At 45.6% G+C, this 16612-nt stretch overlaps 1 protein-coding gene and 1 long non-coding RNA gene across 7 annotated transcripts in view; one reads left to right on the plus strand and one right to left on the minus strand.

Moving 5' to 3' along the window:
* LOC100358019 (uncharacterized) overlaps positions 1-16612 on the minus strand; it is a 70658-nt gene that overhangs the window by 23105 nt on the left and 30941 nt on the right. Inside the window, exons 7-8 of one of the 2 annotated variants that reach the window (XM_089331138.1) lie at positions 14144-14239; positions 12432-14073 (exon numbers count right to left, since the gene is read on the minus strand). In XM_089331138.1, coding sequence (XP_089187264.1) covers positions 14054-14073; positions 14144-14239 — 116 coding nt within the window. In that variant the 3' untranslated portion in view covers positions 12432-14053. Of the gene's footprint in view, positions 1-12431; positions 14074-14143; positions 14240-16612 lie in introns of those variants that run through there. The other variant, XM_017346669.4, reaches the window with a different exon arrangement.
* Positions 2584-16612, plus strand: part of LOC149127135 (uncharacterized) — a 563175-nt gene continuing 549146 nt past the window's right edge. For 4 of the 5 annotated variants that reach the window (XR_016232762.1, XR_016232764.1, XR_016232761.1 and 1 more), the window contains exon 1: positions 2584-2912. This is a non-coding gene — a long non-coding RNA (uncharacterized LOC149127135). The remainder of the gene's footprint in view (positions 2913-16612) is intronic. The other variant, XR_016232760.1, reaches the window with a different exon arrangement.

Raw genomic sequence — 16612 nt, forward strand, 5'->3', positions numbered from 1 at the left:
CAAACCTCTTCTCATTCTTTCCAGGGAGAACTCTGTTTATGTGGGCCAGTATCCAAAGATCAAGTGTAATCTTCACAGAACCAGCACCGCCCACCCCCCAGAAGGATTCTTCATCTCCCCAACCTTCTGGCCTCTTCTAGGACGCCTGGAACAGGTAGATGTTGTAGATTTCAGAGGGCGTCAGATTGCTCTGCCTTGGAACTACTTTGATGTTCATCCGGGCATGCCAGGTCCTGGAAGGACCTTCTCCTAATGCTGGATTTTTAAAAATAGCCTCTTTCCATTGACAAGGAATATGTGTAATTTCCTGTGTAATTCCCAGTCTTGTAAACCAGACATGAAGTCTGTTGGCTTGATTACAAGACCCAAGAAAGCAAAATGTGAATGAGTCACACCCTTGACTTTGAGATCTATCTATAGAGGCCTCCATTGTTTAACTGATGGAACTCCAAATGAAATAATTTCAGGAGTATCACCAGTAATTTCCTGTTTTGGAACTAATAAGGCTGTTTTGAAGATTATATCTTGACTTTTGAATGTGACCCTTACATTCCTTAATACTGCTGGCTTTTCTGTGGCCTGTGGCTATGATAGATGCAATATGGCCTTATTTGGAGACGTGAACTTGCCGCTTGAGCAGCATGACACTGTAGAAAAGGTCCCAAGCTTGTGGGTGGACCATGCTATCATTGGAATTTGGTCCCTCTACATCGCTAAGTCACATTCTGGCCCTATGGCGACTATGGTGTGGGGCTTGGGCCGGGAGTGGAACAGGCAGCCTGATCTTGCACCGTCAACTTTGGAAACCAGGAGCTCAAGCAAACCTTCTTTCCTCCCAAGTTGCTCCTTCCAGGTATTTTAGTTAAAGTGATGAACAGCTGACAAGTGCAGCTATCTTTTGGCTCTTTATGGACCTCACATGTTTGCTACTGGCAAGGGCCAAGCCAGATGTCTGCCACCTGAGGGCTGGGGAACCTGCAGGCCCTGGTTCCCAGCTCCTGCCTTGTCATGGTACAGAGTCTTGGGACTTGGAGGTGAGCTCAAGTAGATACGGATGAGACAGTGAAGATGGAAGAGCAATGAGTCCGCCCCTGTTTGTTCTGTGGTTTCCAGGACAAAGAAGAGACATTAAGGGCGTCACTTTGCCTTCTAAAGTTCTTCACTGAGCTACATCGATCAAGAGTAGCTGCTATGGCTTGGATATCAGTTTGGGTGTTGAATGTCCCCTAAAGACCCATGTACTCAAAGCCTGGTCCCCAGAGTCTTACGTGAATGGTGCTAAGAGAGTGGAAACCTAATCTAATTATAGTGATGAGGGGTTAGGCCTTTGCGGAGTGACTGTGTCAGGTTAGGGCATTTGGATGGTATCCACCCCCACCCCCACCCCCCACCAAGATTCGATCCCTCCTTGTGGTTTTACACGCACAGGTCTAGACAGATGCACCCTCCTGGTCTCTGCCATGTGATGCGTTGTGCCACTCTGGGACTCTGCCAAGAACACCATCATCAGATGCAGCAAATGGGGCCACCCAGTGTCAGACTGTGAGCTTTCAGAATCGAGAGCCAAATTAGAGTTTTTCTCTTCCTCTAGTTAGCTTCTTTCAGGTATTTCATTGCAGCAGTGAAAAGCTACCCAATATGCAGTCAAGCTGATCTTCTCAAGTCTAAAACAGCGGTTCTTAGAGTGTGGTCTCTGGGCTGCTGCTGCAGCCACAGCAGCTGGAAACTGATGGAAATGCCCAATCTCCAGCCTCCCCTCCAACCTGATTGAGAACCTGGCGGGTGACACCCAGCAGTCTGGGTTGGCGTGAGCTCTGGGTGCTTCTGAAGTCCCTGGGCTCATGATTCTTCATGCTCAGTGGTGCTCTGAGGCAGGACTGGCTTGGACCAACACGTCTAACTTCTACAAGCGTGGGAATGGATGGAGTGTTTGGCTCCTTCTCTCAACCTGTGAGTGGTTGCTCAATGCCAAGCTGCTGAGTTCTTGTAATCATTACTCCAAATGGGAACTGCTCTCACAAGGAGTGCCAGGGTTCTCTTTGAATGGAGTTGTGACGCATGCATTATTGAAGGGACAACTTTCCATGCGGCACACCAAAAGCTTCCTGTCCACAAGGGGGTGTGCATGAGAACCGTTTGGCTGTTTCCAATTAGGACCAAATGGAAGCCATCTGGCCTCCTCACCCAGGAGGTGAATGTAAATGAGCTCAGCCTGCCCCTTTAATTTGAAACAAGTAGAATTCTTCCAACAAAGACCACAGTCACCCCCCTGACACCCTACAACTGCAAAAGCCATTGTCTAGTGTGGGGAGCTCTCTTTTGATTGCTTTGTAGTCTCTGGAAAAGCAAAATACAGTGCCTATGTATTAGATACAACACTTGCCTATTGATTTGAGACAAAGACTGCTTGGGAGACAGGAGGTTAACAGTTCCCACTGTCAATTGGGTTAAATCCAAACCCTTGGCTGCCATGTGAGGTCCTTCTTAATGAGGGCCATTGCCTCTGTGGATCCCTGCATCTTCTTGTTCTGAATTTGGGGGATCATAGCTTGCATTGCTGAGCCGCTTCTTCCTCACGTAAGTCCTTCTGATACGGGATGAACAGCCGGGTAGTTTAGGTGAATTGGAACTATTGAATCCTGCATACTTAATGATGCTCTCTCTTTCACTGTTGGTTTGATACGTCTACCTTCCCAGGATGCATCTGTCACATCTGGGACCAGGGCACCTGTTAAGATCCCATGCTATTTGCATACCCAATTAGGGTACCACCCGCTTCCTTATAAAGATGGTGGAAGGGGGAAGTGGTGTGGTCTGCTCCCTTTCTACCGCGGGGTGCGCTCTTCCACTGCGGAGCTCCCAGGGACCTTTCTACTGCTCTCCGTGTCTCGGACGGGCCTTCCCGCTTACAGGTACCGTGGTCGGTGTTCTTTGCTCTCTAGTTTATGGGCAGTTCTTTGGCCTGCTCATGTTGGGTGTTTTCAGCGTGGGGCAGCCACATTGGCAAGCGAGTGTACCTTTGTTCCCGCACTGCCAATAAACTCTGTTCCTATTCTATGCACAGTGTTTCTACCTCTAGGGGAGGCAAGACCCTGGATTAAAAGTTTGATACATCGGCTGGCACCGCAGCTCAATAGGCTAATCCTCTGCCTGCGGCGCCAGCACGGCAGGTTCTAGTCCCGGTCAGGGTGCCGGATTCTGTCCCGGTTGCCCCTCTTTCAGTCCAGCTCTCTGCTGTGGCCTGGGAGTGCAGTGGAGGATGGCCCAACTCCTTGGGCTCTGCACCCGCATGGGAGACCAGGAGAAGCACCTGGCTCTTGCGGCCGCAGTGGCTGTTGGGGGGTGAACCAACGGAAAAGGAAGACCTTTCTCTCTGTCTCTCTCACTGTCCACTCTGCCTGTCTCACTTCCTCACCTAAGTCCTTCCTTCATTTCTGCACCAGGCCAGCTTATTCACAAAGTCTCTCCCAGCTCCATTCCTGGGGCAAATACCTTTCTCTGAACCTGATATCCATGTGTGGCCCTTGATAGGGGCTAGCCTGTGTAGTTATTGGTTTTGTAATGTGTATCTCAGCTCTACACTACATTCTGACACTCCCATTATGGATTTGTGAGCCCACCAAATTCAGATGTTGAAGTGTTTGGTACACCTGTGCCAGATCCTGGTACCTGCGAATGTGGCTATATTTGGAAACAGGATCCTCACAGGTGTAATTAAGATTAGGTCATAGGGCAGTAGGGTGGGCCCACAAACCAATATGGCCGGTGTGCTTGTAAAATGGGAAATTTGGACACACAAGCACGGGAAGAATGCCATGTGAACACTGAGACATAAGCCAAGGAAAACCGGAGACTGCCGGCAAACCAGCAGAAGTTATGCGGCAGGCAGGGGACAGCTGCCCCCTCACAGCCCTCGTGAGGAACTCAGCCTGCCAACACCTTAACCTTGGCCTCCAGCCCCAGGGATGTGCGACCCTGAGCGTTTGTTGCTGAAGCCACCCTACCTGTGGAATCTGTCAGGGCCGCCTGAGCAGACAACCGCACCCCTCAAGGCAGGGGCCCGCCAGGTGCCCCACACATGGCAAGCCCTAGGTAACCATTTGTGCTGAGGCAGCTGCAGAGACTAGGAGAGTACTCAGGGCAGGGAGCAAGGATACCCTCCCTCCACAGCTCACATACCAGCTTAAGCGTCAGGGTTGACAAAGAATGATCATAGGCAGCCTGTAGTTCCTCAAGGCCTCTAACCCTTTCTCTGGAGAATTGGAGGACTCTGGGCTTCCAGGGGGCCTGGCAGGAGAGCTCTTGCGGCTCACCAAGGTCAATTGAAGCAAACTTGGTACACCTGTGCCAGATTGTGGTAGTTGAAAGGGATTGTTGTGACTTGGGCCTCCATTATCATTTAAAAGGTAAAGAGGGGCCAACACGGTAGAGTGGCCGGTAAAGCCACCACCCGCAATGCTGGCATCCCATATGGGTGCTGGTTTGAGTCCTGGCTGTTGCACTTCCCATCCAGCTCTCTGCTATGGCCTGGGAAAGCAGTAGAAGATGGATCAAGTGCTTGGGCCTCTGCACCTGCGTAGGAGACTCGGAAGAAGCTCCTGGCTTCAGATCGGCTCAGCTGTAGCTGTTGCAGCTGTCTGGGGAGTGAATCAGTGGATGGAAGACGTTGCTCTCACTCTCGCCTCTGCCTCTCTGTAACTCTGCCTTTCAAATAAACCTTTTTTTTTTTTAATGATAAAGAACAAGTAACTATTTTTTTTTTTTTTTGACAAGCAGAGTGGACCGTGAGAGAGACAGAGAAAGGTCTTCCTTTTCCGTTGGTTCACCCCCCACATGGCCGCTATGGCTGGTGCGCTGTGCTGATCCGAAGCCAGGAGCCAGGTGCATCCTCCTGGTCTTCTGTGCGGGTGCAGGGCCCAAGCACTTGAGCCATCCTCCACTGCACTCCCGGGCCACAGCAGAGAGCTGGACTGGAAGAGGAGCAACCGGGACAGAACTGGTGCCCCAACCGGGACTAGAACCCAGAGTACTGGTGCTGCAGGTGGAGGATTAGCCTAGTGAGCCACGGCACCAGCCTATATGATCTCTTTAACACTTAATTCTATCTATATGTTCACTTTAACAATTAAGATGACATTTATACCACCAATTTTAATGGGATTTGGAATCCCATGACAAGTTTTTAAACTGTACCCTTAGAAGTAAGTCTATAGGACTGTATGCAGAACTATACAGCTTTACAGTTACAAACTTCCTCCTCCTCCTTTTATTACCCCTCTTTTTTTTTTCTGAGATCTATTTTCAATTGACTTTATATATATGTATTACATATATAAAATGATTATGTTAAGAGTTCAGAAAAAAAACTTCCTTGACAGTCAAGACAAGGGCTGTTCAAGTCCTTGCTTCTCAGGGACAATTTCATTTCTACAGCTTTTGTTATAGGTGCACTATTAGTTCTCACCGATCAGGGAGAACATATAGTATTTGTCCCTTTGGGACTGGCTTATTTCACTAAGTCTAAAGTTTTCCAGATTGATCCATTTTGTTGCAAATGACCGGATTTCATTTTCTTTCTTTCTCTCTTTTCTGCTATGTAGTATTCCATAGTGTACATACCCCATAATTTCTTTATCCAGTCTTTAGTTGATGGATATTTAGATTGATTCCATGTCTTAGCTAATGTGAATTGAGCTGTAATAAACATGGAGGTGTGCTGCTCCTCCGCACGCGGAGGAGCCGCACCGGACCGGGCGCTTGTTGTTCCCTTTTTTTACAAGTCCTTTCTATAGTAAAGTAAGAATAAGTAAACAGCAAACTCCCAAAGCAAGAATGAGTAGAGAGAAATGAGAAAGAACGAAGTAACGAACTTCCCCGCGAACTCTCCAACGCACTCTCCAACCAACCCACACACCCATGCCGTCTCTCTCCTCCTATATAGTCCTCCTCCGCCAATCCTAACTCGGCTGCCCACACGCCGAGTACGCTGCTCTCCTCCAATCAGGAGCAAGTCCTACAGTTTATTGGCTGAACTGGAGGCAGCTGGGTAGAAGCTGTTTTCTTCTCTCCCAGCGCCATATTGTGGGAGAGCAGATGCATAGAATAAGTCTTAATTCCAGTAACTCAGTCCAGTCCGAATTGCTCCCCACAGAGGTGCAGTTAACTCTTTTGTTTACTGATTTTATTTCCCTTGGGTAAATTCCCAGGAGTGGGATGGCTGGGTCATATGGTAGGTCTATATTCAGATTTCTGTGGTATCTCCAAACTATCTTCCATAGCGGCTTTGCCAGTTTACATTCCTACCAATAGTGGATTAGGGTACCTTTTCCCCCACATCCTCTCCAGCATTTGTTGTTTGTTGATTACTGTATGGAGCCATTCTAACTGGGGTGAGGTGAAATCTCATTGTGGTTTTGATTTGCATCTCCCTGATGGCTAATGATCCTGAATTTTTTCATGTATCTGTCCCTTTGGATTTCCTCTGTTTTATTGTTGTGGAGTTTCTTGATCTCTGTATTCTGGTTATTAATCCTTTATCAGTTGCATTATTTGCAAATTTCTCCCATTCTGTCAGTTGCCTCTTCACTTTCCTGAGTGTTTCTTTTGCTGTATAGAAGCTTCTCAATTTGATGTAATCCCATTTGTTAATTTTAGCTTTGATTGCCTGTGCCTCTGGGGTCTATTGCAAGAAACTTTTTCATCTACCAGTGTCTTGCAGGGATTCCCCAATGTTCTCTAATAATTTGATGGTATCAGGCCATAGATTTAGGTCTTTAATCCATTTTGAATGGATTTTTGTGTGAGATGTAAGGTAGGGGTCTTGCTTCATACTTCTGCTTGTTTTCCCAGCACCATTTGTTGAGACTGTCCTTGCTCCAGGAATTGGTTTTAGCTCCTTGGTCAAATATAAGTTTGTTGTAGATGCTTGGATTGATTTCTGTTGTTTCTATTCTGTTACATTCGTCTATCCATTTGTTTTTGTACTGGGACCAGGCTGTTTTGAAACTTTGTATTGTGATGCCTCTGGCTTTGTTTTTGTTGTAAGATTGCTTTAACTATTTGAGGTCTCCTATGTTTCCTTATGAATTTCAGCATTTTCTGGAGTTGAGAAGAATGTCTTTGGTATTTTGATTGGTATTGCATTGAATCTGTAAATTGCTTTCAGAAGAATGGACATTTTGATGCTATTCTTCCAATCCATGAACATGGAAGATTTTTCCTTTTTGAATCTTTTTTTCTTTGTTTTGTAATTCTCATTGTAGAGATCTTTGACATCTTTGGTTAAATTTATTCCAAGGTATTGAATTTTTTTTTTGTAGCTATTGTGAATGGGATTGATCTTAGAAGTTCTTTCTAGCCATGACATTGTCTGTATACATAGGCTATTGATTTTTGTGTATTGACTTTATGTCCTGCTACTTTACTAAATTCTTTTATGAGTTCCAATAGTCTTAGTGGAGTCTTTTGGATCCCTTTATATATAGAATCATGTCATCTGCAAATACAGATAGTTTGACTTCTTCCTTCCCAATTTGTATCCCTTTGATTTCTTTTTGCCGTCTGATGGCTCTGGCTAAACTTCCAGGACTATATTGAATAGCAATGGCAAGAGTAGGCATCCCTGTCTGGTACTGGATCTCAGTGGGAATGCTTCCAACTTTTCCCCACTCAATGGGATGCTGGTTGTGGATTTGTCATAAATTGCCTTGATTGTATTGAGGGATGTTCCTTCTATACCCAATTTTCTTAGAGTTTTCATTATGAAAAGGTGTTGTATTTTGCAGATGCTTTCTCTGCATCTATTGAGATAAAGAAAAAATTGAAGAAAAATATTGATTTTTTTTCAATTTAATATGGTATATCACATTGATTTTTGTGAATGTTGAACCATCCCTGCATACCAGGGATAAATCCCACTTGGTCTGGATGAATGATCTTTCTGATGTGTTGTTGGATTAGATTGGCCAGAATTCTGTTGAGGATTTTTGCATCTATGTTCAACAGTGAAACTGATCTATACGTCACTTTCTCTGTTGCAACTTTTCCAGTTTTAGGAATTAAGGTGATGCTGGCTTCCTAGAAAGAATTTGGGAGGATTCCCTCCCTTTCAATTGTTTTGAATAACTTGAAGAATTGGAGTTCTTTAAATGTCTGGCAGAATTCAGCAATGAAGCCATCCTGTCCTGGGCTTTTCTTTGTGGGGAGGGTCTTTGTTACTGATTCAATTTCCATCTTGGTTATGGGTCTGTTTAGGTTTTCTGTGTCTTCATGGCTCAATTTAGGTAGGTTGTATGTGTCCAGGAATCTATGCATTTCTTCTAGGTTTCCCAGTTTGTGTGTGTGTGTGTGTGTGTGTGTGTTCTGCATACAGTTCTTTGCAATGGTTTCTGGTGATTCTTTTCTATGGTGTCTATTGTTATATTTCCCTTTTCATCTCTAATTTTATTAATTTGGGTCTTTTTGTTTAGACCAATGGTGTGTCAATTTTTTTTTAATTTTTTGACAGGCAGAGTGGACAGTGAGAGAGAGAGACAGAGAGAGAAAGGTCTTCCTTTGCCGTTGGTTCACCCTCCAATGGCCGCCGCTGCAGCCGGCGCACCGCGCTGATCCGATGGCAGGAGCCAGGAGCCAGGTGCTTTTCCTGGTCTCCCATGGGGTGCAGGGCCCAAGCACCTGGGCCATCCTCCACTGCACTCCCTGGCCATAGCAGAGAGCTGGCCTGGAAGAGGGGCAACCGGGACAGAATCCGGCGCCCCAACCGGGACTAGAACCCGGTGTGCCGGTGCCGCAAGGTGGAGGATTAGCCTATTGAGCCACGGCGCCGGCCATGTGTCAATTTTTTTAAACCAGCTCTTCATTTTGCTGATCTTATATTTTTTTGTTTCAATTTTGTTTTCTTTAATTATTTCTTTTCTAGTTTTGGGTTTGGTTTGCTATTTTTCTAGATACTTGAGGTACATAGATAGTTCATTTATTTGATGCCTTTACAGTTTTTTTATGTAGGCACCAATTGCTATAAACTTTGCTCATAACACTGCTTTTGCTCTGTCCCACAAATTTTGGTATGTTGTATTGTCTTCATTTACTGAAATTTGATTTCTCCTCTGACCCACTGCTCATTCAGGAGCATGTTGTTCATTCTCTATGTGTTTGCATATGTTCTAGGGATTCCTGAGTTGTTCATCTCCAGCTTCATTGCATTGTTGTCTGAGAAGATGTATGTATGATTTCGATTTTTTTGGATTTGCTGAGATTCACTTCATGGCCTAGCACATGGTCAATCATAGAGAAAGTTCCATGCACTGGAGAGAAAAATGTGTACTCTGTGTCTGTAGGGTGGAAGACTCTGTAGATATCTGCCAGGTCTATTTGGTCTTTGGAGTCAATTTATTCTGTTTCTTGTTGATTTTTGTCTGGTTGATCTGTCCATTTGTGAAAGTGGAGTATTGAAGTCCCCCCACTATCATGAGTCTATATCTCCCTTTAAGTTCCTTAACAATTCTTCTAAATAGCCAGGTGTCCTGTAATTAGGTGCATATACGTTTATAATAGTCACATCTTCATGTTGAATTGATGCTTTAATCATTATATAGTGTCCTTCTTTGTCTCTTTTAATAGTTTTTGTGTTCTATTTTGTCTATTAGGATGGCTACATCAGCTCTTTTTTGGTTTATGTTAGAATGGGATCTCTTTTTCCATCCTTTGATTTCTGTGTGTATCTTTGGTAAGGTGTGTTTCTTTTAGGCAGCAGATAGATGGGTTTTCTTTTTTAATCCATTCAGCCAGTCTGTGTCTTTTAACTGGGGAGTCAAGACCATTTACATTCAGTGTGACTATTGCTAAGTACTTTCTTTGCCCTGCCATGTTTCCTTAAATAGTCCTGTTTATGGATTTTGGATTTCATTTGTACTTTTGCTGGGTCATTTTCTGCAATCATCTTTTGTAGTGATGTTCCTTTTTCTGTGTTTCTGTGTGTAGCACATCCTTGAGCATCTTTTGCAGGGCTGGGCAAGTAGTTAATTCTTTTAATTTTTGCCTGTTGTGGAAGATCCTTGTTTCCTTCATACATGAGAGTTTTGCAGGGTACAATGTTCTGGATTGACAGTTTTTTCTCTTAGGACTTGGAATAGGGGCTGGTGCTGTGGTTCACTTGGCTAATCCTCTGCCTGTGGTGCCGGCATCCCATGTGGGTGCTGGGTTCTAGTTCCGGTTGCTCCTCTTCCACTCCAGCTCTCTGCTATGGCCTGGGATGGCAGTGGAGGATGGCCCAAGTGTTTGGGCCCCTGTACCCTCATGGGAGACTTGGAAGAAACTCCTGGCTTCAGGCTGGCACAGCACTGGCCATAGTGGCCATTTGGGGAGTGAACCAACAGAAGGAAGACCTTTCTCTCTGTCTCTCTCCCACTATCTATAATTCTACCTGTCAAAATAAAAATAAAAAATAAAAAAAGGACTTGGGAATATGTCTCGACACTGTCTCCTTGCCTGTAGGGTTTGCAAGGGGAAGTCCAGAGTGAGTCTAATTGGGTTTCCTCTGAATGTGATCTGTGATTTCTCTTGTGCACATTTTAAGATCTGTTCTTTGTGTTTCATTGAGGTGATTTTGCTACAATGTGTCATGGTGAAGTTCTTTTCTGGTCCTGTCTATTGAGAGTTCTGTGTAATTCTTTACTTGGTGTCTCTTTCTCCAAATTGGGGAAATTCCCTGTTATGATTTCATTAACAAGTCCTTCTAATCTTTCCTCTTTGCACACCTTCTGAAATTCCTAGGGTCCATAAGTTGTTGTTTGATAGAATCTTGTGAATCTCCAACCATGATTTTTAATTTTCTAATTTCTTGTATTTGGTCTGACTGTATTTCAGGAAAATTGTCTTCTAGTTCTCATTTTTTTGTTCTGTCTCATTCTATTGCTAAGACTTTCCACTACATTTTTTATTTGATCTATTGAATTCTTCATTTCCATTATCTCATTCTGGCTTTCCTTTAAAATCTCAATTTATTGGGAGTGCTTTTCATTTAGACTGAATTTCTTTCTGATTGCTTCTAAGTAATCAATTTTCTGAATTCCTTCTCTGGCATATCCTTGATCTCTTATTCAGCTTCCATTATTGAAGAATTGTATTGTTCATTGTTACTTCGTGCAGTTCATAGTCTTCCTTGTTCTTATTCAGGATTTTTTTTTTTTTGTATTTCTGGTTGATTTTGTCTTTAACTTGTGACTCTGTCTGTGTTGCAATTTCACTCTGCTGTGAGTGGCTATGTGTCTGTGCACTGCAAGTGGAAGCACACAGCCCCACCTCCTAGAGCCCTGTTTAATTCTACATCATAATGGGGACGGGTACCAGGGCTTTGGAGCACTAAGCCCCGCCCACTGAGGAAGGAGCTCGGCTGGCTTCTCACTGGTGCGCGAAACAAGCTCGGGTTTTCGCTGTTTAGGACTCCTTGTGGTACAGCTTCCGTGGTGGGGAGGAAGTCGCTCTGAAATGTGATCCTCTTTCCTGGGTGGGCGGTGTTGTGAGGTGGCCCCCACAATTGATGGGTGTGTGCACGGGAGGCAAACGTGGCAGCCCCCTGCTTACACTTGAAAATATAAACAATATGGCTTCTCCCTGCTGTGGGTCTGGTTGGGGGGAGGAAGGAGACAGAGATGGACCAGGGCATACCCGACTCCTCTGCTTGTTCTCCTGTAATTTCTCCTCCTTCCCACTTGGAGCTTCAAACGCAGTTGGCCAAGCTTCCCCACCTGCCACTATCCACCCGGTGGACTTGCAATCTCTCACCTGGTTTACTGGGGGTGGGGTGGGGTGCATGACGCCAATCTCCTCACTCAGTGTCTCTGCTGGGCCTTTGCTATGCCTCTGCCACTTCTCCTTCCTCTTGGCTCCCTTAGTGTGGACCTGAGCAGTCTCTGGTGGACTCTTGGGCTTCTCTGGCTGAACTTCTCATGCTTCTGTCACCAGCTTGTGTCCCCTCTGCTTATTAACTATTTTTCCCATGCAACTAGCAACGTCCTGTTCTACCACCATCTTGCTACCCATCCCCCACCCCCACTCCCCAGTGGTGTTTTCAACGAGGAAAGCTGAGAGGAGAAGTGGTCAGGGCCTTGGGAGACCACAGTGCTGACAATTAGACTTTGACCTTTTGGTCTTTCTGCAGTGCCAATCTAACTGTGAAGCAGATGCCCCATCTTTGTTCTCTCTCCACTTTCTGCTAAGTCTGGATGCAGATTTAGAATTGGTGACGCAGCCCTTCTGCCCCTCAGATGTCATCCATTGAGTGTAGTTGGGGCCTCGGTTAGGCCATCTGTTCTGGAGGTGCTAATCAGCCCTGTCCCCACTGGAACCTTGACAACTTCTGAGGAGGTTTTTGGTTGAAAACATTTCTGAATGGTAACCGTCTGTAATGAACAAATTCTGTGTCTCAAATCTTCTTTTTTTTAAGATTTATTTTATTTGAATAACAGAGGTAGAGATAGAGAGGTCTTCCATCCACTGGTTCACTCCCCAGATGGCTGCAACAGCCAGAGCTGGTCCAATCTGAAGCCAAGAGCCAGGAGCTTCTTTCAGGTCTCCCACATGGGTGCAGGAGCCCACGAACTTGGGCCATCTTCTACTGCTTTCCCAGGCCATAGCAGAGAGCTGGATCAGAAGTGGAGCAGCTGGGACTAGAACCGGTGCCCATATGGGATGCCGGCGCTTCAGGCCAGGGCTTTAACCCGCTATGCCACAGTGCCAGCCCCATCTCTCAAATCTTTTAGTTGAAATTGTAGATGCTGTGTCCAGAATTGGCCAGCATCCAATATTAGAGTGCCAGTATGAGTGAGCCCTGGCTACTCTGCTTTTGATCCAGTTCCACACCAGTGAGCCTGGGAAGGCAGCAGAATATGGGCCCCTACCACACATAGGGGAGACCCAGATGGAGTTCTAGGCTTCTGGCTTCGGCTTGGCCCAGCCACGACTGTCATGGCCATCTGGGAAGTGAACCAGAAGATGGATGATCTTTCCTGTCTGTGGCTCTGTCTTTGAAATAAATAAAATAAATCTTAAATTCTGAACCCCAATGTGGTAGTATTAGAAGGTGGGGTCTTTGGCAGGTGACTATGTCATGAGGGTTCCATAGAGTTTGTGCTTTGTAAAAGAGACCTGAGAATGCTCTTCAGACCTCTTTCTGTCATGTAGGGACAGTCTGGGAAGTAGGGACTTCCAAACCTTCTGACGCCTTGACCTTGCACTTCCCAGATACAAGACAGTGAGAATGAACTTTTGCTATTTGAGTTAGCAGTCTGATTTTTCTTCACAGCAGCCTAAACTGATGAAGGCATCATATCATCTAAAACAAATAGCCTAGCATGGTTCTTTTCTTGTTTTTTTGTCTTTCCTGTTAGTAGCTTTCCCAAAATCTACTGACATGATCCAGTGGAAAGACTAAGTTTATATCAGACAACAGAGACCAGGTCTGATAAATTGTCTTCACATTTTCATGTGACTTTTTAGAGCATAAGTTTATAATTTTCTAATTCAATGATATTTCAGAGGAGACTCACAAGGATAATTCAAGGACAGAAGAAAGGCCACACAAGATGCATATTTCACACATGCCTGGCTCTTGGCACCTGGTCAGAGGGGGACTTTGCACTCACAAGCTCCTAGCTTCACAGACTTAAAGCCAGAAAGGAGTGTAGGAGGCTGTGAGCAGAATCCTCACCTAGCAGAACTAGAAGCCAAGAGCCAGGCCTCCCCACTCAGCATGGACCCTTAATACTCGCACATGGCTCATTAATGTAACGCCCCCTAGAGGTTGGTGCTGTCTTAACACTCTTTAGAAATGCTGTTTCCAACTGGGGAGAAGTCTCTAAGCTGAGTTTCTCAGGTTGATTGCAGAGAGAGTCCCATGCCAGCCCACGCCTTGTGATTCTTCTTTGTGTTGTCAAATGTTCCAAAGACTAACTCCTCTGGTCATGGCAGAGCCCTTCCATGTGTGGCTCATCTGAGGTCACAAGACTCTGCACCTTTTCCCCCAACTTGAGCTGTTGTCTCTGTCCGGGGTGGTTACTTACTGGGAACCCACAGACCCTGCAGGAGGAAATGACTTAGGAGATGAAGGACATGGAGACAGTAGTTCAAATGACAACAAGAAAAATACCTTTTTTTCTTTTTTTCTTCTCCAAAGTAGTTTTCACTGTGACAGCTTCAGAGGATTTTGTAATCTGGTTTGAAGTGGAACTTCCACTCTGGTTGTCTGGTTAGGAAAAAAGAAACAAGCTTAAAAAGCAGCCTGTTGAAAGTGGAATGAGTGCATTGTGGCAACACTTTGCTGTTAGTGCCTTCATTTTACCGAAACTTTGGGAGAGGAGTTTCTCCCAAGGAGGTTGTCTGACCTGTTGTAAGGTCACATTCCTTCAGCGCAGGCATGTCTTTTTAGTGTTTGTCTCCTCAAAGGCTTGAGGTGAGCGTGCAACCAAGTAGAGCCCAAGAATGGCCCTGCCAAGTCTTGGGTTCCTTTCTCTTCCCGTGCCACAGCAGCTCTCTGTAGCCCCTGGAGTTAGCATGAATAGAGCAGGGAGGAACACTTCGGGGCACTTTTAAAAAGTTCTTACTTAATGAATGCATTTTTTCATAGATGCAACTTTAGGAATATAATGGTTCTTTCCCCTATAACCCCTCTCCAACTCCCATCCCATCTCCTTCTCCCCCTGCCATCTCCTTCTTCATTATGGTTCAACTTTAGTTTGATTTTATATACAGAGGACCAACACCATGTTTAGCATAGATTTCAACAGTTTGCACTCACGCACACACAAAATATAGAGCACGATTTGGGAATAAAATTTGCAGTCGATTCTCATAGTACAATTCATTAGGGATAGAGGTCCTACATGGAGAGCAAGTGCACAGTGACTTCTGTTGTTCCTTTAACAATTAACACTCTTATTTGTGATGTCAGTGATCATCTGAGGCTCTTGCCATGGGCTGCCAAGGCTATGGACGCCTTTTGTGACCATAGACTCCATCGGTATTTGGACACCGCCATAAGCAAAGTGGATGTTCTCTCCTCCCTTCAGAGAAGAGTATGTTTCTTTCATGATCCTTTCTTTCCACTGAGGTCTCAAAGAGATCCTCCATGTAGGGTATTTTTTTTTTTTTTTTTTTTGCCATAGAGTGTTGGCTTTCCATGTCTGAAATGCTCTTGCAGGCCTTTCAGCCAGACCAGCAAGCCTTAAGGGTTGATTCTGAGGTCAGAGTGTTATTTACAGCGAATGTCATTTTAGGAGTCTGCTCTGTGAATTGCTTCCCATATTGGACTTTCCTTCCTTTTTAATTCTATTTTAAAGATTTATTTATGTTTAATTTGACAGAATTATAGACAGTGAGAGAGAGAGACCGAGAGAAAGGTCTTCCTTCTGTTGGTTAACCCCCAAATGGCTGCCACAGCCGGCGTTGCACTGATCCAAAGCCAGGAGCCAGGTGCTTCTTCCTGGTCTCCCATGCGGGTGCAGGGCCCAAGCACTTGGGCCATCCTCCACTGCCTTCCTGGGCCACAGCAGAGAGCTGGACTGGAAAAGGAGCAACTGGGACTAGATCCTGGGATGCCGGCATCTCAGGCAGAGGATTAACCAAGTGAGCCACAGCGCTGGCCCCTAAAGATTTATTTATTTGAAAGACAGAGTTACAGAGAGAGGTCTTCCATCCGCTGGCTCAATCCCCAGATGGCTGCAATGGCCGGAGCTGCACCCATCAGGAGCCAGGTGCCAGGAGCTTCTTCTAGGTCTCCCACATGTGTGCAGGGGCCCAAGGACCTGGGCCATCTTCTACTGCTTTCCCAGACCATAGGAGAGAGCTGGATTGGAAGAGGGGCAGCCAGGACTGAGCCAGTGCCCATATGGGATGCTGGCACTGCAGGCCATGGCTTTAACCCACTGTGCCACAGCACTGGCCCCTTTAATTCTATTATTTTTACCAGGTACTTGATGTTATTTATATGATCACTTCTATACTTAGACCAATCTATATGTTGACTTTAACACTTAATATGATCATTTTAACAGTTAAGATGGCATCTATACCACAAATTTTTATGGGTTTGGAGCCCCATGGCAAGTTCTCAGGCTGTATTGGGACATATTTTAGAAAATATACTAGAATGTAATTGCTTGGCAGTCATTCCAGGCCCCTCTTTTTCTTTCCTTTGCACCGCACCTGCAATCTGTTAGGACATGGTCTTATGCGATCTGACCACTTCTCACCCCCTCCCTTGCTCCTACTCTCATCTCGCCTGGGCAGACGCCACTTGCCAAGCGGACAGACTCCTTCCAGGTCTCCCTACCCACCCCCGGGTTTGCCCTCAGATTGAGGGGTTCTTCTCTAACCCAGCCCCACCAGTCACTCCTAGCAGTTACCTGCTGCCCCTGTTACCAGCAGGCAACTGTTGCTCCTGAGGGCAAAGGCCCTAGGGCCTCTGTACAGGTTGATCCCTCCACCTGGAACGCTCTCCATCCTCAGGGCTCAATCCCTCAATGTGACTGTACTCAGAGGCCATCTTTTCGAGGAGGCCTATGCTAATTCATCTACTTAAAACCCATCCCATCCATTTTCTTTCCACAAATCCCCACAC

The sequence above is a fragment of the Oryctolagus cuniculus genome, chromosome 4 (assembly GCF_051225735.1).
Source record: "Oryctolagus cuniculus isolate XC-2025 breed Fujian yellow rabbit chromosome 4, ASM5122573v1, whole genome shotgun sequence".
NCBI classification, from domain to species: domain Eukaryota; kingdom Metazoa; phylum Chordata; class Mammalia; order Lagomorpha; family Leporidae; genus Oryctolagus; species Oryctolagus cuniculus.